Source organism: Thunnus maccoyii, chromosome 23, assembly GCF_910596095.1.
Source record: "Thunnus maccoyii chromosome 23, fThuMac1.1, whole genome shotgun sequence".
Lineage (NCBI taxonomy): Eukaryota > Metazoa > Chordata > Actinopteri > Scombriformes > Scombridae > Thunnus > Thunnus maccoyii.
The window spans coordinates 7,078,438-7,100,371 of NC_056555.1; the positions used below are offsets into that span (position 1 = coordinate 7,078,438).

Consider the following 21,934-nt stretch of genomic DNA (forward strand, 5'->3'; position numbering starts at 1 on the left):
CCTGCCATATTACCCTCCCACCAAGAATTTTCACATGGTAATTCATCAGAGTAATTTGAAAATGCTGCAAAATTCTACAGACAAATTGCAAATACCTAATATTGCTGCTAAACCTTCTCAAAGCAAATTATGAGACTTGGATCAATCACTTTCTAGGGAGCTCCTGATTTTAGTTCATTTCAATATGGTTTCAGGACTAACAGAAGTCATCCGTCACATACAGAACTTGCAATTTAAACTTCAGTCCTTGTGCTTAAAGTAAAATGAACTCTGAATGCAGAATACTTTACATTTAAAGCCGTCTTGTTCTGACTCTGATTGGCTTACCCTGATATTCTTATCCTAACCCTTACCACTCTCACTCCTCTTGCCTAAACCTAACCAACCCAACCAACAAAAGAAACAAGTACTAGCCATTCAGAGGCAGGGTAGGGCAGGGCATGACTTTGCCATCCTGGGAAAAAAAAACTTGCCATCTTGGACATTACCTGGCCATCAGCTGGATGTCCGCACTAACACTGTTTGGATGGTGACATTGTGTCCCTGGCCAAAAATAGTTCCGGGGTTGGGCGGCAAAAACAGCAACATGCACATGAAACACAAATCATGAAACTCAAGTCAAGTTGCTTTTTAGACAACAAGTGCAAATATTTGGAATACAGATATGGATGTGTAAGTGTCAATTTCTCTTTTTAATGAATGATGAATCTGATCCAATTTCGGTTTAAAAACGGTTGTGAGCTGATGGTCATAGGGTGTTGTCCTTTCCACGTTCAAAGGTCCACCTGGACCTGACTTCAAAAACTTCACATACATTTCAAAGTTTCACTGCACAACACACTTTTTGTTTTTTTCATACAAAAACTGTTATATTTATTCATTAATTGGTTGAGAGCAAATTGTCCTAAAAATTTTCCCAAGTATGTGCAGATGTCCGTTAAAAAGCAATTTGACTTGAACTTGTGATTTGCATTCCATGCGCATGCTGCTGTTTTTGGGGGACCCGCTCCCTCTGTAGATATAAAGGGCTCATTCTAAACTAACGAAAACACAACATTTCTTATTGTCCGGTGATTATACACTAATGAAAACATACTTGAGTATGTTTGAGTATTATGTTCCACTTTTGCCAATTCCGTTCCGCTAGGTGCCACCAGAGACGGTTTAGAAACCGTAAGTTACAGGACATCTTTAATGCCACTAAATTCTACACACTGCACCTTTAAATACCAGGGCAAAGTTTTCCCTCGTTTACAGACACGCCCTTTAGATGTCTGAGTACCCCATTAACAAATATTGCAACAAACACACTATCAAGAGTAATTCGCATTGCTTTAATCGTTTTAACATAAATGAGAGTTTACTTTAATGCAGGGTAGTCGTTAGACATAGGCCGAGAAGCTTGTCTACGACGCAGAAACCTCTTTTTCCAGTCAGGCAAATCGTCAGGCACCTGGCAGTAACCCTGACAACACAACAGGGTCCTTCGTTTAGCGCCAGTTTGGATTTTCTCCCTCGCTCTACTCTGTGTGAGGTTTGTAAATATGTGCCTAATGTGACATTTTTATCAAATATAACTGAAATTTTTCTATATAGCTACGTGTAGTGTTACTGGCATACAAGCAATATATTGACGTGTTGGACGTGACTGTAAAAATCAGTCAAAGCTGCATTAAAGCTGGTAAAGGACGCGAAGTTGTTTCTTTACATCCCGGGGTAAGTTGGCTGTCAGATATTAACTTAAACATAACTAAATACAGTATATGGTACTTAATGGTTTAATTAGGTTATTCACGAAGAACATTTTAACATGTGTGACTTTATTGTTTACCATGTTAGACGTTGAACTGTGTCTCTCTAACTCTTTTTAAAAATTAAATGGGCTTGTTGAACCAAGTCAAAGGGTTTTCTAAGGCTAAACCTGAATCTAATACTGAACTTATCTCTTTCAAATAGATTGATCATAAGTTTTGCCTGCACAGCTTTTTAGTGCTGGACAGACACTGTTTGCAGGGCATTATACACAGCCGGTATAGTGCTGCCATGCAGGAAAATAACTTATCACCACAGGTTTTTGTCACTATGCTCTGTGCTTTCAAAAGGCAGTGGTGTAACAATGATGAAACCAAGCTAGATATAAAATAAATGTTGCAGCACATTTTTATGTGGTGAAAGCAATTCCTCAGAAAGTTAATACAAGTACAGTGTCATTTTTTGCTTTTCTTTAGAAAATAGTAGGCTCAGACAGGACTTAATCTATAGTCAATTATTTACAATAGTATGCCATTTAATATAGTGTAATGTAGTGTAATTAAATCCTTGCTCATGTAGAGAACATAAGAATTAGATTTTTGTTATTAGTGCAAGAAGATACACTTATCCACATTTCAAGTGGCATCAGAGCGTTGGGATAATATAAAGCCAAGTATGTGAAATATGGGGAAAATGCACACTTTAATATGAAACTAAGTATATGTTCTGTAAACTACGAGTACCGTGTCTAGAACAGATCTGAACAAAAATTTGGGGATGTAACGAAGAAAATACTGTAAGTACTGGTGAACATCACGTCACTCAGCCATGATTCAACATAATGCAATATGAGATCACTGTAAATGTTCCACTGTTCGCCAAAAGGCCTGTTTTTAATGGCTGTCCTTTGGCCAAGTGTTAAATCAGCCATTAAAACTAAAAATCTGTTGTTCAGTCTTGTTTTTTTTCCCTCCATCATCAGTTGGTCCAGTATGTCCCTTTTTAACCTCGTCTTTTGACCATCATCTGTACATTTTGAGTCGAAAACCTTATGTACTTGCAAATACTCTTCACTTATGAAGCAAGACGTGACTGTGCTTTTCAAGCTGTTTAACCTTAATTGTGTGTCAGCTAAACTCTTAAGGCTCAGACTGTCTTGAATAGTTTGGTGAAATTTGAAGTACTGAATTATATTGCAAAGATTTATTTGTTTCTTTTTCCCAGAGAGAAAGCAGGGCAGGCATGTAGAGCTACAATTAATTTTACAATACCAGCTCTCATTCTCAAGTGTCATTTACAATAAGTGTCTGTCTGCCTTTCTGTAGGTCACCAGGTCATCTGAAATCAGCCTTACTGTTAACATCTCAAAAATGGACAGTAAGTACAGTAGTATTGGATTTAAAACACTCAAGAATACAACTTTATTAGTAGCTCAAGACATAAGTCATGTCTTCTCTGTCCAGGTGAGGATGATCTGGACATTTTGACGTCACTGCTGGCTGAGAGCGAGGGCGTCGGAGAGGAACAGGAAGGTCAGCAGCAGGCAGACGACTTGGATGACCTGTTTGACAATGATGATGAGGAAGAGTACAAAGAGGGCGTCGAGGAGGAAGGACAGGATGTGGAGCCAGAAGAGGCGTTGTTAGAACTCTTTGGAGATGTAGATGACATTGAAAATGAAGAGAGAGACTCTGCTAAAGGAAAAGAAAGCGGAGGAGAAGCCTCTGAGAGCCTTAACAGGTCCAAGGAAGATTTACAAGGTTTGTGCTGCAGCAGTTTCACTTTCAATCTGCTTCTAGTTGATGTAAACTGTAATTTAGCTCAGTTAAAAGTTGCTTGTTGGGTCTTGTTCACGATTGGATCCTCATGTCTTCAGAGGAGTTGAGGCGGATGCAGGAGCAGATGCAGAGGTTGCAGCAGCAGCTGGAGGCGAGCCAGACGGTTCCCACCTCATCCTCCACTATCAGGACTGCAGGGAGCTCTGCTGGTCCCAAACCAACGACCCCCAAACCAAAACCTCCCCAAAAGCCCATTTCCAAAGTGACCCAGGCTAAACCAGCTGCTACCATACAGAAGACCAAGACACAAGCAGGTAAAACTTTTACCTGCTTGGCCTGCAGAAGTGGCCACTTTTCCTATTTTATTTTGCAGATAAAGTGCAGAAGCAATAGCTAAAGACACAGTGAAATAGCTGCACATAAATGCAATAAAAAAGTTATGTGCCTCTGCTTCCTTTGACTTACTCGCACAGCATCTTCATCCACTCCAGTCAGAGGAGGAAACCTGAAGCTCCAGGAGTCCTCTGACTTCTCTGCTCAGCTGAACATCGCTGACTCCTTCAAATCCAAACCGAGAGTAGCTCACCAACCCAAACCCAGCACTTCAGCAGGTATAACTTACACCGAATATTTACACAAACAAGAATTCCTGAAATAGCTCTGTAGCCCATTACATATGTAATTTAAAATGCCTCATGTACATTTATCTGAGAGTATTTTCGTCACTGTTTACTCATCAGAAGACAGAGGACCACTGGTGGAGATAAAGATCGGCAGCTCCTTCCAGCCAGTAGAGAGCACCAGCAAGGTCACCAATCCTCTGCGTTCCCCTCCAGCCTCTCAGAACAGACCGGGTCCAGCTGTATCAACAGGACAGCCTAAACCCGCTTCTCTTCCTCCTCTTCCTAAAGACGTGGCTGTTGAGAGATACTCCGGGCTGCGGCTCAGGTCAGGACACTGAAATACCGAAAAATCCTGAATTTGATACACACGCACACAAATCCAGGTTTTTCCGTCAAGCGTTCCAGTCTGAATCTGAACTTTTTCTTGTTTCAGAAAACCACGAGTTTCCTCCTGCGATATGGACCGCAAGATGGCGGACCGCCGTCTGATCCGTCTGTCGCAGGTGCCGGAGCGTTTGACTCGGGAGAAGCTGGAGGACGTCGACTGGGTGACCTTCGCCGTGCTGGTCAGCAAGGCCACGCCACAAAGTAGCAGTAGTGTAAGTCTATGCTCTTGATCGTTGATGGTTCCGTGCATCACTGACTACCCAGATCGTAAAATGAAAACACTGTGCCGACTAACTACTTCCACCTTGCAGGGCAAAACCTTTAGCATCTGGAAGCTGAACGACCTCCATAACCTGGAAGTGTTTGTGTCACTCCTCTTGTTTGGGGAAGTCCACAAAGAGCACTGGAAGACTGAGCCAGGCACTGTCATCGGACTGCTCAACCCGAACCCTATGAAACAGAAAGATGGATATGACGGGGTGAGCAAACAGTCTGCACCCAATCTTAACGTCCAGTTAATCACTAGTATAGTTTGCCACTTTATTAATGTGTGAGATAAAAGCTTAAGTTTGCACTAAAACAGCCTCCAGAACCTTCATCCTCAGGTCCCTTTAACTGCCTCTAGTCATGCAATGAAGAAGAAGTAGAAAAAATAGATCCAGGAGAGGAAGAATGAAAAGCTAGTTGCCTGTCAGAAACTAAATCGGGATGAAACTAATTTAATTTGCAATGATTAATCTCAATTTCTTTCATGCACTGCAGATTTAAGCACCAGTAAAATCACTGCAGTTGTTCTTTTTATTTTTTAGACCTCACCACCTCTATGTGTAGAAATTAGAAGACTGCAGTGATTAAAGTTTCTAAACCAGGTGACATTTCTTCCTGTCTGGGTTAGAAGTAAATTGCGTGTCACTGTCGGCTCATTAGTCTTGAAAATGAACAGTTTTTACGAGCAGTAAAGTGATAACCTTGCTTTTTTTATGTTTTATTGAACACTTGATTTTTTTTATTTTATTTTGCTCATTAACTGGTTTGGCAGCTGAAGTGTTTGCCAATTAAAGCAGAGAACAGACTGTTGGGTTGCTGGTGTCAGCATCGCACGACAAACTGAAATGTTAAGAGACGGATGTGGTGAGGAAGGCCAAGGAAAGCTGTTCACAACTACACACACGCGCGCGCACACACACTTACCACACATGGAGGGCATATTTTGCAACAGTATTACAATATATTTTCTGTTAAAAATATCTTTTAGAACTATCGCACAAACAGTTATTTTCATCGTTGATTAATCTGCAAATGATTGTCTTGATTAAACACTTTGTCTATAAAATAATAAATAGATGAAAATAATCGTTATATGCAGCAGTATTGTAATTTTTTGTTTTGTTTTATCGACCAAACTCTAAAACCTAAAGATACTCAATTTATAATGATATAAAACAGAGAAAATAAGCAAATTCCCACAGTGGAGAAGCTGTAACAACAACAATATAAATCTATAAAACAAATACAATAAGAAGTGTAACAGTCACAAATGGCTCTCAGCTGTAAATATAAGACATTTGAATAAATAAGGCATCAATGAAAAGTGCTTTTTTTTATATATACATCGTGTTTTAGTTGATCATCATTTGTTAACACCCCTACGTGTTGAACATGTGCAGGTCAGCCTGACGGTGGATCACCCACAGAAGGTGCTGCTGTTGGGTGAAGCTCAGGACTACGGCACCTGCAAGGCCATGAAGAAGAACGGAGACCCTTGCTCTCAGATCGTTAACTTGGTGAGTCCATCCTCTCCTGCTATACGTTACCCCCGCATTTTGAGTTCCGTTTGTAAATCCGTATTCCCTCCTGCAGTATGAGTGCCAGTTCTGCCAGTATCACGTCAAAGCCCAGTATAAAAAGATGAGCTCGAAGAGGGCCGAGCTGCAGTCATCGTACTCTGGAAAAGCTCCCAACAAGGTGAAGGGGAAGGGTGGCGGCGGCCTGAGGGAACGTCTGTGTCAGGATGGTTTCTACTACGGCGGCGTGTCCTCACCTGCCTGCGCCGCATCACTGTGAGTGCAAGTTCTTGCAAATGTGTTTTTCTTTGCCTTGCAAATGTTTCTGAGAAAAATCCAGGTCAGTCAGTCATTGAGAAATATTTAAGTCATCTTGATTCACAAATCTTTTTATAGTTTTCAATTAATAATTATTAGTTAGATGATAATAATGAAAGCACCTATGTATAGGATCTAAAAATGACAATAAACTCTTAGTAGCTGTATCAAAAAGAGACACTTTGTGTATGTGTGTGTGTTGCAGAACGGCAGCCAAACCGAACAAACCCGTACAGAAAACTCTGGATAAGCTGTTTGTGAAAGGCTCGGCTCAGCACGTCAGTCAGGCCAAGAGGCTGGGTAAGGACTGGTTGTCTCTTTGTCAACTCAGATGTACTTTATACAACTTTGATATATTCTTTTTTTCCTCACTGTAATCTGAACTGTGAAACATCAAGGATGTATTTTGCGGAACCCACTTTCTCATAACATGCTTCTATCTACTTTTTTCTAGCTGTTTGAAATGCATGACCTCCAATTAAGTTGTGCACATGTTACAGTTTGATTTTTAATGACTGAAGAGAGAAAACACTGAACCATTAGCTGTTTTTTCTGATTCGGTTTCATTGTGTGTGTGTTGTTTTTTTTTTTTCTTCTTCTTTTTTTAGTCATGCAGTCCGGTGAGGTTTCAGGTTGTTCAGATGAATTCAGGGGCTTGATGTCAGTGCCGACACCTGGAGCTCTGCAGCTCAAGAGACACCTGGCTCAGGACAGCCAATCAGGTAAAGAACGTGGTAATATGTCATCGCCTTTGAGTGCTCTGCTGGTTTAGAGTTAAGCTTCAATATCAAACCATTGTTCAGTTAAAGAGTTGTGGATTAAGTCACTGCATCAAAAACACTTATTTTGAAAATTAAAATAATTACAATCAAAACCTTTATTGAAATACCTTTATAAAGGCTAAAAATAGCCAGTTGTTCTCAAATTTTGTGCCTCACAATCAAGTGTACAAGTTTTTTTTTTTTTTTCTGTCTTAAATCACCTGTTTTCCATCCTCAGCCGCCAAAGCTGCAGCTGGAGCTTCAGTTCAGTCAATCTCAGCGTCCGACCTGCTGAAACAGCAGAAACAGAGGCAGCGAGAGCTTCTGGAGAGCCGTCGGCAGAGGGCGGGGGAGATCCAGAAGAAGATGCTGCAGAGCTCAGCTGGGGCCAGACCTGGATCATCCTTACCGGGCTCGGGTCTGATATCCCCGAAAGCCGCTTCTGAGGTCCCCAAGGCCACCCAAAGCCCCGCAGCTCCCAACACCCCCACCCTGGGCCGAGGCTTCTCAGAGGGTGAAGACATCCTGTTCTTTGACAACAGCCCACCTTCAGCACCCGCTCGCAGCGCTCTCAGCCTATCAGCTGCCAAGCTGGCTGCTCTGAAGAAGCTGAGAGCCAAAGGGGCGGGGCTTAAAAAAGAAGACCCCAACGCCGTGAAGAGGAAGAGGTGTAACGACAGTGAGATCGTCACCCGGGTGGAGAAGAATCTGACCTCACCAAATGGTACACACACACTTCATTCAGACTTTAATCTTCTGATTATCTTTTTTTTAGAATTCAATATTTTGCAGTGTTTTTTTCCTATTTTGAGGCATTTTTCTTTTTCTGTTTTTTCTCTATTGTTTTTACTTCTTATAATTAAATGACAACATACTCTTTTTGTATTTAAATTCAAATTTAAAACATTTTTATCACCTGTCCTTTGACTCACCTGTGCAGGAGAATCGTCCAGTAACGAGGATGAGGAGCCGGCTCAGAAGAAGAAGAGAGATCAACTCCGCTACATCCAGTCGGAGGAGTTTCAGAAGATCCTCAACGCCAAATCTCGCCACGGAATTGTACTACAGGCGGTATGACAAGTGACACAACATACTGGCAACACACTGATAAACTTGTTTTTCTCGACCGACAGTAGATAGAAGTCTGATCTGATTTCCTCCTTGTTTTCTGCAAATCATTTCAAGCATAGTTATGTGTGCGAGTTAAAGAAGTTGTTTTCTAAATCTCATCTCTCTCAGGCGGAGTACCAGCTGCAGGAGCGCTACTTTGATGCTCTGGTGAAGAAGGAGCAGATGGAGGAGAAGATGAAGGGCATCAGAGAGATGAAGTGTCGTGCCGTCAGCTGTAAAAAGGTACAACTTGCAACCTAAATTTACCCCTATTTGGGATAAAATAACTAATAAAATAAATAATAGCATTGTGGAGATGGTTTGTAGCCCCGACTGTCTCTCAAAAGTTTGAAAAGTAAGCTGTTATTTCCCATGTTCCCTTGCTTCCAGTGTAATTACACTTACTTTAAGCCGGCGGATCGTTGTGTGGAGGAGAATCATAATCTGCGGTGGCACGACGCCGTAAAACGTTTCTTCAAATGTCCCTGTGGACAGAGAGCCATCGCTCTGGACAGACTGCCAAATAAACACTGCAGGTAAGACCCAGACTGTCTCTCTTGCTCTTGTCATCTGTTTCAAGGGTCCCCTGTGATAATAGAATATATCGAAATAATTATGCATGTTTTGAGAGGTTTAATCTAGACAGAAAGGATTAAAGAATTTGATTAATTCTATATGGAAGTTGAATATTAATTTTACAAATAGGTCAGGTCAGGTCATGCTTTGCGCGTACAAAGAAGTATGTAGATTTTTTTCTTTCACGTCTTTCTCTTCTGCTGTAATAATTAATGTTCTTTTATCTTTTCAGTAACTGTGGTCTGTTTAAATGGGAGCGTGACGGGATGCTAAAGGTAAAATTTCTCTCTGTTGCATAGTTTTCTTCTTTTTTTTCACTTTCATAGTGAAAGACAACTGAGAGGATGTTTCTTTTTTTGTTTTATCGCAGGAGAAAACGGGACCAAAGATCGGCGGAGAGCTTCTGCAGCCTCGAGGAGAGGAGCACGGCAAGTTCCTCCACAGCAAGTAAAAGCACCTTCATCTTCCTCAGCCTTGATGATGCCTTCATCAGTCGCAACTGCACACAGCTGGTCACCGTTACACTATGAATTATGTTTTTAAATGTAGATATTGTTTTTTTTATTGATTATGGATACTTGAATGTCTGATTATATTGGCTATGCTGGAATTACGCTGATTAAAGTAATAATTTGTAACATTTCATGGGAAATGTCTGTGTTTCTGTTCTGCTTGACTCTATAAAACATAGTAATGATGAAAACCTGAGTGAACAGGAGTTTGCTGCAGATCTGGAAAGAATGTATAAGATATACATATATATATATGTATAAGAGAGAGATATATATATATATATATATATATATATATATATATATATATATATATATATATATATATATATATATATATATATATATATATATATATATATATATATATACACACATAGAAATCAGGTTAATAGTATGATGGCAAACATTAAAATCATGTTTCTTCTTAAAATATCAACATTAGGTCACTTTTTGTGTTTTTGTGACTGAACAGTAATGATCCATTTAGAGATGAGCTTAAGGGATAGGTTTGTTGTTTTTCCAAGTCTGTTAAATCAATCATCAGGAGCCCAAATGAACATTGAAACAGTTTTGCATGCTCTAATAATTCCTCCTCTTCATACTGACTATTAGAAGATCCTCTCTGAATGCTCATAAAGTGGATATTTTCCCCACTTACAGTCTTTAGTAAAAAAAAAAAAAAAATCCTCTGTTTCCTCGGACAGTGTTTCCCTGTTGAGCTGTGGTGGAAGTATAGTAACAAAAAGAGTGACTTTAGCCCTAAAAAGACTGTTACGTTGAAAGATATCTACTTGATGTGACTCACTTGAATCCTCATATTGGCTTCAAATAAACTTTTAAATACATTTTTGCACAGAAGGAGGACTGTGGATTTTGTCCCCCCATCACTTACATTGTAAATACATTATGAAGAGATCTCATAGTGGCCAGTATGAACAGTGCAAAACCTTACATTTGCAGTATGAAAAACAATGCGTTCCTCATCGTAAACATTCCTCACAAACTCCGGAAATAAAAAATGTGTGGAATTCTTGGTCCTACTATGTCTTTTCTGCTGTGCAGCATGTGATTTGTTTCTGGTTTCTTTGGAATAACTGGAACAACTGGGTGGTGGTAGGATGAGCTGTGGTCTGTCTGCACCACTGCTGACAGAAGAGAGCACTACTAATTAATGGTAAGAAGATGAGATGTGTTCAACGTTAAATCCAAACATGATGTCACAATTTAGCTATGTGAAAAAATTACATTTGATTAAAGGCACGTAGCTTTTTTTATGCTATTGATGAACTCTTTACTTTTATAGCGACTTGCCATTCTACCTGCTGCACATTGTTAAGTAAACACCTTAAAGGGAAGAATCCAGCCTTAAACAGAAAAAAACACTTATGATAAACTTGATCATTTTTTTCAATTCACTGCAGGTTGTGATTATTGATTCTTCACGTAGACAATGTCACATCCATGACTGGATAGTAACCTGAGAGCAGAAAAAGTTTCAGCAATCTAAACATATGTTAAGTGCAGTTTTTTTTTTTTGCTTGATTTTTTTTTTAGAATCTCAGGATTTATTCCTGTTGTCAAAATCTTTCATCAAAGTTCAGCAGTCTTACAGGCAGAAATGCATCAGAGAAGAGATGGTTATTTCTACATCCCTGAAATGCAAAGCATATTCAAAGCAGGTTGAGTATTGACAAAAGGAGTATAGTGATCATAATAGACACCTATGCAGTGGAATGATCACACCTTCAAGGTATTTATTTGCTCCACAGCTAACCACATTTGATTAAATGGAATATGGAAATATGTAGAGACAGGCTGCTGTTATACCACTAAAGTACACATTTCTAGCAGAACATTACAGATGATTTATGATTACTTATTATATAGAGATTATGGAAATATTACCACTTCTAACGAGGCCATCACTGTTCTGTATTTTTCTAGCTGAAGGGAATTTGGTTCAAGGGGACTGAACCAGTCTCCAGTGTCAGGACAAACATCCTCTTTAACACACTCCATGTGCTGGAGTGATGATTTGTGGCCAGGTGGCGCTCGCTCAAGTCTCTTGAGCCAATCCACATATGGCCATGAACAGGGAAATTCTGAGGTGGAATCATAGTATAGAGACAAAATAAGGTTTTTGGATCTGAAGCTGTGTGATTAGCGAGCACAGAGCGCCATGCCACATCATTTCATAGGGTTTAATTTGAGCTCCTTATCCTGTTGCTGCCCCCCCCCCCCCCCTTTAACCTCCTTTCTCCTTTGCCTAGTTTGTGTCTAATATTTCCACTCTGGAATGTGGAATTCATGATGACTTTTGCAGCTCACCTCATCTTCTCCTTTATTCCACACTGCCTTCCTCCCTTTAAATACTCCAAATACCAGATGGAGCTAAAACACATCAGTGGTCTGCGAATCAGGAAACTTATGTTTATTTGACATTTTGACTTAAATACATGAAGTCAGTTTCTCTCCCCTCTCCGGCAAAAAGAATTAAATTCTGAATGTAAAAGATTTATTGCTGCTAACGGCTCAGACTAATATTAACATATAGCTTTTATGTACATGTAAAAGGCAGTAGAAACAAGCATGCAAAATATATAGCCTCCATTTATTATAAAGATAAGCTTACAGTACAAAGTGGGAAGAAAAAAATACAGAGATGACTTTTAGCACTTGCTAACAATTGCTAACCAAAATCACCTTTGGCACAGGGGAAAGGTGATGACAGTATTAATGTACTGCTCAAATAAGAGGCGTTGTAACGTTAGCATGTCCCTCCATGTGACAGAGCACGCTCAGTGGAACCAGTGATGGCGAGGATAGAGACCGTCGTAGTGATACTCTCGCATCTGCTCAGTCGTCTCCCTCGATCTCTCATTTTGCTCTGTGGATTTAAAAAGTTAAATTAAGTAAAATGTAATCAAAACCATGAACAACCAATTCTTGATAAAATATCTGTCAGTCCAATTCAGTTCAACTAGCTTTATTGGCTTGACCATGACAAAATATAGTATTGGGTAATAGTGTTAGTGTGTTAGCATTTAGCTAAGTGTACGCTGTAGTGTTAGCAATGCTGTGTACTCATCATATTGTACAGACCATGATTACAAACAGCCAAGTAGTAAAAAATGTTCATATCAGTCACATAGTTATAATTCCATGTCAGAGGAGATAAGACTTTCTGATGGCTGTGATGTCTCCAACTTGGTGAAAACAACTACAGGTGTGTCAGCGAACTAGCTAATGACAAAATGGCTGCCAAGCCACTGGCACTGGCAGTTACATTTCGATCCAGTATTAACATTAATTTAATTAATTCAACCAATTAATACAGTTTGTTTCTTCTCTAACATCTCAATGACCAACTGCAAATATGTAGAAAGAAAAAAATAGATCATTTATGCTAACACACAGAGGGTTTTTTTTTTGTTGTTTTTTCCCCATTTTACACACATGGAGTGAAAGTGACAATTAAATCCAGGGACAAAAATGTAGGTTCTTACATTTATGTCTTGATGTAAATTGACCAATGAGTCAGTTTCAGAAAAAGATGTGTTATGGTCGAGATCTTTTTCTAGCAGCTCATTGACCCAAACCACCCAAAATACTGTAAATCCGACATATAAAACCCAATCACAACTTTATGATGAGCAGTTCTTAGTTTAGAAACTGTTGTTACTGCAACTATATCACACCGGACAGACAACCGCAGGGAAGATTGTCAGCTTGGGTTTGGCCACAAATGGACACTTTGAAATGGTGTGGAGTCTTAGGCATGCTGCTCTGGCTCAACAGCTCGTGGGTGCCAAGACGTTCATTCAAGATCCAAAACTAAAGCTCTGTCTTCCCTCAATGTGTTTTCTCTTGTGAGGCCTCTCGTTACAGCTGACAATCAAGTAAATCACAGGTTTTCTGCAAGGATCAACAAAGGTTAGCCCTCACGACAAGACATGATACAAAGTTGCCAATACAAAGTCTCTGCGTCATCTTTGTATTTCATTCAGTGACTCTGAGCACAGTGATTTTGAGAAACACTCAATGTTAAGTCTTCTTCAGCTCCCTGTGGAAAATAAGTGATCGATGGAGGATTATTTGTCTATTATTTCACAGAGTTTGGAACCAATTTCTGTTTTGTCTCTCTGCCATCTTGTCATTGAAGCAATTCAGTGATTCTGCCCTCAATTCAAAGGAACACATGAGTCTAGAAGAAAACATTTAAAGATGAACTCTCAAGATACATAAAAACACACTACTTTGAATAATAATTGGTGTCTGATATAGGTTATTACAGTTTAATTAACTAGTTAAAAATTCTTAAAATGGCATCTACTCCTTCCTGTAAACATAGTTAATTTAAACAGTTTAACTGCTGGACATAAAATGTCTCCTACTTCACTGAAAAGTCCATTTTCAGTGTATGTGCACTGGAGACTACAAGTTTCAACATCACACTTGTGTAAGTTGCATACTGGACCTCGATTGGCTTCTTCTTCTTTGAAACTAGTTGTGATGTCACAAATCATGCTTGTAAGTACACACCTTAAACTCACATTTTCGGTGAGCTCAGAGAATCTTTCCTCCTTCAGCAGATTAATTTAAGAAAAGTTCTCTACCGTCATACTTGGCACAAGCATCCTACTGCATAGTGAAGCTCAAACATCACTGTCAGGTGACAAAAAGAAAAACACATTTTTGACTGGAGGGGGATTTTAACATAGAACCGAAAGCAGTTAGGTCCAGGTCTTACCATCACGCTCCTCCTCAACGTAGTTCTCAAACTCGTGTCTTTGCTCCTCATTGTGCTCCCTCCTGTGCTCATTGTTTGACATCCTCACCCTCTGCTCAGCTGTGGAGAAAAGGAGGGAAAGGAGAGCTGAAGGGTAAGCCAATCATTTTGTCTGTATACACTCACTTGTGATACTAAAGAAGCAGGTGGAGCCACTTCTGTTCTTTCCTAAAACACCATTAAACTTTAAACTCTTCTTTCCTCTTACTTTTCACGCACACAAATTAAGATTATGGAGCTCAGCTCTTTGTTGTCATTTGTCATGAACAGCTGACTGAACTGCAAAATGACACCACTGCAAACTTGACAACTTTTTCTCGAGATGTAGTTGTTTTCAGGCACGCTCTTAAAAAATCAAGATATTTAATGATCGAAATATAGCACCTCAATCCGATAAATTGTTGGTATGTAAATTTGAATTAGACATCGAATGATGACTTCATCAATGGGATTCTCAGTGATCTGTTGAACCATTAGATTGTTGGACAACCTTAACACTAGAACCAACACGGGGTAAAATTGACTCCAAAATCTGATAAATGTTTTAAATAAAACATTGATAATTACAACCAAGGTTTCATATCAATACATAGGGTATAGGTCTAGTGAGGTGTTAAAACAAATAAATGAGGGTAACCCATACTACTTACTGTAATGTATTGGAAAATTTGTGGTAACACCTACACCTCCCTCTTGCTCCTTCATTGCACAAAACCAAACATCCCCACCCATGCGGGCACAGGGCAGCTTCTGTATACATTAGACATTACTATTCAGTCTGTGTTTTTCTTAAAGTCTCACATTTAACAACAAAAAGCTGTAGGGATTACATCACAACATTTATGTAAACACGCAGACTTGCATCTACTCTGCAAACGTATTTTCCGTCCAAATGGGCCAGTTATTTGGAGCTTAGCTGTAGAATATATGGCTCACGTCGTAACTTTAATTCCTGCACCCTCACACACAAACCTCACATGTTTCCCCGTAAACAGGTCCCAGTTTCTTCCAATTTCTTTCTGATTTTCTTGAATGGTTGTTAAAGCTGCACAAAGCTGCTGTGTTTAGAGTTTGAAAAAGCTCTCAATAATCTCAGTCACAGAATCCGAAAAAAAAGTCTAAATAAGTTTATTTTCTCATTACAGTATCCTAAATTGTTAGCAGAAGGCCTAGTCTTGTTTCAGGAGTGTGTAAAGAATTACATCCTTTTTTTCTTTCCCTACCTTTCCTTGACCTCATTAGAAAGAGATATGACGGGAAAAACATATCTGAAAAAAGACAAGTGCACTGAACTCACAACAGGTTATGTAATCGTTCAACATCTGTTGGAGATATTGCATATACCTGATTTATGTGTCTCTACAAGAGGCATTCTGTTTTGCTAAATTATATTAAAAAGGTTCTATGAACCCAAATGAGCTATGGTTGGCGATAGAGAGTCCAGACTGAGGCTATAACTATTCTAATTTGTGAATATGGAACCCCTGAGCCTTGTATTCCTACCTCAACTTCTTTTGCATCACTTAAGTTGCAAAAAACAAGTCAATCTGTTATACACACAAACTCAAAACTGTCCCCTCAGGTTCTCATGAACCAGGTGGGCAAGGGACATAATCAACCTTTTTCTAAGTGTTTTATTTTTTTCTAAGAATGTGGGCCTGTTTGTTCAGAGCCCAGGCCCCATTTGGTGTTCTGATGGGCAGCAAATGACCCATAGTCTGTCTCTGGAGGTCTGTTCAGTAGCACGCAAGGACTTCTCTGATAAGCCTTCCAGCATTTTCTGACAGAAAACATTAATTAACAGGGACCTGGTGGTGAAATGATGAAAATCACAGTAGTCAGCAAGCCATTTTCATGCTTCCATGTCAGATAAAGCATAAATTCTGCATTTACTTATCGAAGAACTATTTTGGACATAACAATGTAATGATATATGTTTGCAGGATTGTCCTGAAACAATTTGCATTTAAGTGTTTGTTCACTTGGTTTGAGGTGTTTTTGGCATTGTGTATCATACAAATGCTGGCAGTGGAAGAATGAGCTTATTGTACCGAGAAACAGAGAGAGAGCCTGCTCCATACTACCCTGTGACTCCTTCTGCAGCCTCCAGCTCGTGTGTGTGTGTGTCTCTCAGACTCGCATTTAAAGGCCGTTCTATAGAACAACACCTGCTTCAGTTTTCAGTCCTCTCTGTCTCTCTTTCTCTGTTGCACTTTCAAAACTTGCAGTTAAAACCTCAAACCATATCATTCTTAGAGTCCTACTACAAACCACTAAACCCAACGTTCCCTCACACACACATACACAAGCTCTATACAGGAGGCCAAGCCTGACATATTTAACTCAGTGTGGCTTCATAAATCACTCGGCACGGTTGGGGTGAATCAAGCTCACATAACCCCAAATATAAATAAACACTCATCCCCTCATCTCCAATCCACAAACCAAAGTCTTCACTCATACTGCTGGTTTTCTGCCAGCAGAGATGACAGGAAACCCTTCCATTCATACTGGACAACTTACCTTGGAGCTCTGCATAGTATTGGACTGAGCGCCGACTGCGGCGTTTGAAGAAGTTAGAGGCCTCCGACTCAGGCATGAACACCTGCCGTGCTGCCCCTAAAGGTCAGATGTCAGAAGATGAAGATTACATATGGAGGACATGTGAAACAAAAGTTATGTGAAATTGTTAAAAACGTTGGGCACCTATCACCTTTAGGATCAGCTGCTTTTGAGTTGTCCGGTACAGCTGCACTTTTTACCGCGGTGGAAACTGAGAACAAAAGGAGAAATAATGATTTCTTGTCTTTACTTCAAAGTTTGCTCTTGTCTCTTTATCCCGTTGATAAGGAAGATGTATCTAAAGAAGTGACACCAAACTTCATCATGACATTTTGATTAAATTATCCAAGCAGAAAAAGACTTACAAACCATCCTCTACAAGATACTGCTAAATGCTAACAGTTAGAAATCATGTCTTGAGTATGAGACAAGAGAAACAAAAGAAAAAACAAAAGAAGCGAGACGAAAAATATGTGATAGCTGAAAATACAGAGACTTAGTCCCATATTACAGAGGACCTATGTTGTCATAAATATATGGAAGGTTGTGAGGGCCACAATTGTCGCTTTACAAATTATTGAAGTCAAGTTTATTTATAGAACACATTAGAAAAACAACAAATGTTGACCAAAATGCTTTACAGAGAAATTTAAAATACATTTAAATTAAAACAAAAATAAATAGATAAATAAGTTTAAAAGACAAAATTAAAATGATCACTACTGTAATAATTAATGAAAAACAACTGTACAAAGGTGGGTCTTTAGCTGGGATTTAAAAGTGGCAACAGATGGGGAAGATCTGATAGCTAGGGGCAATCTGTTCCACAGTCTGGGTGTGGTAATGGAAAAAGCTTGGTCAAATTAAAACAAGATTACTATAGCCACAGCCATAATTTTTCTTAATTACTACAAATCACAGGATGTCTAGCTTTGCAAAGCCAGCTACCAAATTTCACTTTATCCTCTGTGGTATGCCAATTCAGATTGGTCTTGCTTATTATTATCACTATCTATGTCACACTCGATTATTCACTGATTAGTCAGGTCCATAGCTGTTGATATTAGTCGATCATTAGCAGATGTACTCAAGACTTGTATCTTGTAGTGAAAACTGAGCTTGTGAGTTTAAGATTCTCAAGAAGACTACTGGACATTTCTTAGCAAATTTGCAGCAAACATACTGTACTTACTTTCCTCATGTTCCCGTACATATCCCAGAAAATGTAACTTAAAACTTAATGCAAATATGACCATTTAACTCAGTTGTACATGCAGTGCAACAAACAACAGTTGTTTCGGAAAACACCAACTTTTACAATTTGATTCACACTGACCCCAATCAGCTCCCAGATGAGACTGCACAAACAACATATGTTAAATTAATAAACTAAAATTTAAAAATAAATGAGGAAATTACAAGTAAACTCAATTATGACAATTATGAACAGGTCTAAGGTCATCTGTAAGGCAGCAAAATACTACTAGATTTCTAAAATATTCTTCCCAATATTAAAGGATGACAGCACATATCAGAGCTTAATACCCTCAAAGCTATTTAATCTTCTCTATCTTTATCTCACTTAAGGTTGTACCCAGAAATAACCCCCATCCTTCTCCCCTTCCTCCACACCCAAGCAAGGTACTCACTGGTGAGGATGAGGAGGGTGGTGAGCAAAGAGAGCACGATGACTCGGGTCCAGGACATCTTGAGAGAGGAAAGGAAGAACTCCACTGGACTAGACAGCACACCTACCTCAAATGAACTGAGAGAGGAGAGTAAGATGAGAGAGGGAAGGGAGTAAGGTGGGAAAGGCAAAGAAGGAGGAAAGGAGTGGGAGGAGGAAGAGGGACAGAAGGTCTCAGGGAGGAGAGAGCTACTGGAATTTCAATGGCCCAAGGGAAAAGAAGAAGAAAGCAAGGAGGAGGAGGAATGATGGCGTGAAGTGAAATGAAGCAAGAGGAAAGCGGAATAGGAACCAGGCTTTGGTGACTGATTTCAAAAATCAATCACTGTAAAAAAAGTTAAAAAGATTTGAACGGTGATATCCAGAAATCCTTGATGTTAGGAAATTGTTTAAAAAAAAGTACCTTGACATGAGGCCTCTTTGTTGCACTTATCTCTTGTTACAATGATAAATTTGCCTTGTTCTAATGATGAAATGCTGTACTTAAACCAGCATTAATAGTGTTTTGGTTTTTTGGGGGTTTTTTTTGGAAACATTGACATATTATCATGTCACACAGCCTTCTCTCTCCATTTCAAATATGTAATTGAGTCAGTGTTGGTATGTATGCAAAGAGGAAAGTGCACATTCCTCTCACTCATCCGATCAACATTTATATCAGCCATGAACTTGTGATGTTTGAAAAAGGCTTATTCACTTGTGTTTAGTCTTTTTGCTCACACAGGTTTTCGGCAATGGGACTTTAATTCCCTGACCTTCTTGACCCTTCAAGAAAAAGGAGTGCACTTCCCCTTTAAAATGTCTTTGTGAGTATTTTTTCCTGTTGTAATGTTAGTCAGTTCAAAAGAAGGTAATGTTTACTTGATTATTGACAATGTGTATTTTTTATTGTGCCTCTTGAAGGGGTAAATTAGATTAATATTTTTTGTCACAATACAATTGAATACCATTTTACTCCAAACGAGGGGAGATTAATGTCACCTGGGTTAAAGTGGCACTTATTCCAGAGACCCTCCCTGATTGGCCACAGATAGCAGGTGACAGGGTTTGAAAGGTTTTGGAGGACAGCAAACCGGTTGGTCTGTTTTACCCTCTCCAGGAAAAATAGAGGACGGCCAGTGTTTTGTGGACTGTTTTTTCCACTAATTATCTGCAGATGATGAACCTAATGAAATTGATTTTGTTTCTCCTTTTTGGTGGCCAGGCTGAATACATTTTTCTATTCTAAAAAATCAATGCTTCCCACTCACACTACCAACCATCCTCAAGTGCAACATATCACCTTAATGTGTAAAGCTGATGTTGCGAACTTGTTAGCAAACAGTTGCCTATTTACACATCCAGCAGACAGAGAAACATTAGCACTCACCTGGGGGTGAGATACATTGCCATTCAGTTAAGGAGATCCACTGTTATTTTAATTGTAACCATTATCATTTTTATAATTATTCATGTGATAGTCATTTTTACTGTTAGGCCTACTGTTCATATTGCTGTCAGGGGTTTGATGAATACATACATACATATATAATTGCACATCTTGAGATGATTAGAAATGCTGATGAGGCCTATCCCTTACTAATAAAGGACAGTGTATGTCATTCTTCCCTGTGTACATATATTTTATTTGGAATTGATAGCACACAGTTTGTTGTTAGGTTTCATAATTGTATAATCTTCCCAAATTATAGTCTCATTTCACATAACTATATAGTGTACTGTACATTCATGAAACTGGGAGGACACTACAATGTCTTTTGACCTTTTTATTTTGCAGTCGTCACTTGTCAGCTTTGAGCTTGGGAGAGAGAACAACAATGATTAATACATTATGTTACAGTCATGCTTACAGTGTGCATTGAAATCACTTCCCTTTCTAGTTTCAGGATTTCCAGGCCCAGTTGTATCTCTAGGTGTTTGGTGTACAGACATCTGACAGTTTGTGAATTCTGTAAAACACTTGTCAATTAGCACAGCAGGAATTGTGCATAATGTGGATTTCCTTTAGGCAATACTCACTATGTTTCAAGCCTCACTTTTTCAATTATCCTGGATTTCTGAATTCTGCTTTTGTGCAATAGTTCTCTGGAATCATGTTCCTGATCACAAGCAAGTATTGTTAGAAATGAAGACTTTGTGCTTCTGTTTCTAATTCTGTGAGAGTGAAAAGGGAACTCAGGATGGAATATAACCTGAAGTAACAGGCTGATCTGCTGCTTTTGTGACTACAGTAATCACACTACACTTTATTACTTAAATTTAAGTTGTTTCTCAGCGACAAGGCGACAAGGGCATTCTAAAATGTTGTTATGTAATATCTGTGGCTCCTCCGAGGTCACTCAGTGTCATTTTGAATGCTGGAAAGCAGCTTTCAGACACTTTTGTTGAAATCATGACACATATGATGTGTAATTTTTGCAAATGCGTTGACACAAATGAAAGCACATCTCTCACCACCAGCCAATCTCTTATCATCCAGGAGGTCAATGGCCCTTTTGTTAGATCAGGTTCATACAGCTTTCCATGTTATATTTGTAGAGAAGCACAGTGTTTTGTGTATTTTCTGTATAAAGAGCATAACTGAGTTTGCTGGCCAAAGTTCATGAAGCTTGAGCTGGTACAAAGTGAGGTAAGTAGGTCAGTTTACAGTTTGAAGACTCAAAATCAATCCTAAATCCCCTGAAAAGACAAATAAGAAATAAAAAACCCTGCCCTGCAAACTTTGTGACCTCATTTATAATGTAAAGGTGTTGCAAAATACTCCCAACCTAAAGCACTATTAGATAATATAGAATTTAACAAACTGCTGGGCTCAGGGATACCTTTTATTGGCTTTACAACATATTCTATTGTGCATTGTTACTTGTCTCTATATACTGAATGGTGTATATTTACCTTGCAGGCATAGTGTGTGCAGGTATGAACATCTTGTCGCTGTACTGGACCCATTAATTATCGTTACTGGTATGAATGATCTCAGGGTTTAGCATACATACTTTATTCCACTAACCTGTGTTTAATTCTACAACATCCTGCAAACTACTGAACTATATGACGAGTTTTGCCTGAAATGAGAGATGCAAAGATCCTCAGTTGCTGCTGGTTTGTCCTTTGTGTGAGATGTAATGAAATCTGAAATGTGTTACAGTTTCCTCTGAAGGAAACTGGGCAGAGTGATGACTCGCAACTTAGCTTAGAAAAATGACAGCAGATCTGCAGTCTGGGAAAGATTTTGCAGTGAATGCCTGAAGTTAGATGTGTGTCACTGTGTGTGTGTGTGTGAGAGTGAGAG

General features: G+C 39.2%; 2 protein-coding genes across 2 annotated transcripts; one reads left to right on the top strand and one right to left on the bottom strand.

Moving 5' to 3' along the window:
- The first annotated feature begins 1,295 nt into the window (after positions 1-1,295).
- Positions 1,296-9,732, top strand: mcm10 (minichromosome maintenance 10 replication initiation factor). The gene is made up of 18 exons (XM_042404007.1): positions 1,296-1,716; positions 3,078-3,129; positions 3,216-3,512; positions 3,629-3,844; positions 4,004-4,141; positions 4,271-4,478; positions 4,587-4,752; positions 4,852-5,019; positions 6,208-6,324; positions 6,401-6,600; positions 6,848-6,942; positions 7,251-7,364; positions 7,642-8,127; positions 8,344-8,474; positions 8,643-8,756; positions 8,904-9,049; positions 9,322-9,364; positions 9,460-9,732. The coding sequence occupies exons 2-18, from the start codon at positions 3,123-3,125 to the stop codon at positions 9,538-9,540; spliced, it is 2,727 nt and encodes a 908-aa protein (XP_042259941.1). The 5' UTR covers positions 1,296-1,716; positions 3,078-3,122; the 3' UTR covers positions 9,541-9,732.
- A 2,347-nt stretch (positions 9,733-12,079) lies between these two features.
- Positions 12,080-19,024, bottom strand: ucmaa (upper zone of growth plate and cartilage matrix associated a). Its single transcript, XM_042403741.1, has 5 exons — positions 18,605-19,024; positions 17,107-17,166; positions 16,917-17,012; positions 14,355-14,453; positions 12,080-12,491 (listed from the first exon to the last, which is right to left on the bottom strand). Exons 1-5 carry the CDS (start codon positions 18,660-18,662, stop codon positions 12,403-12,405), a joined length of 402 nt encoding a protein of 133 aa, XP_042259675.1. The 5' UTR covers positions 18,663-19,024; the 3' UTR covers positions 12,080-12,402.
- Positions 19,025-21,934: the final 2,910 nt, after the last annotated feature.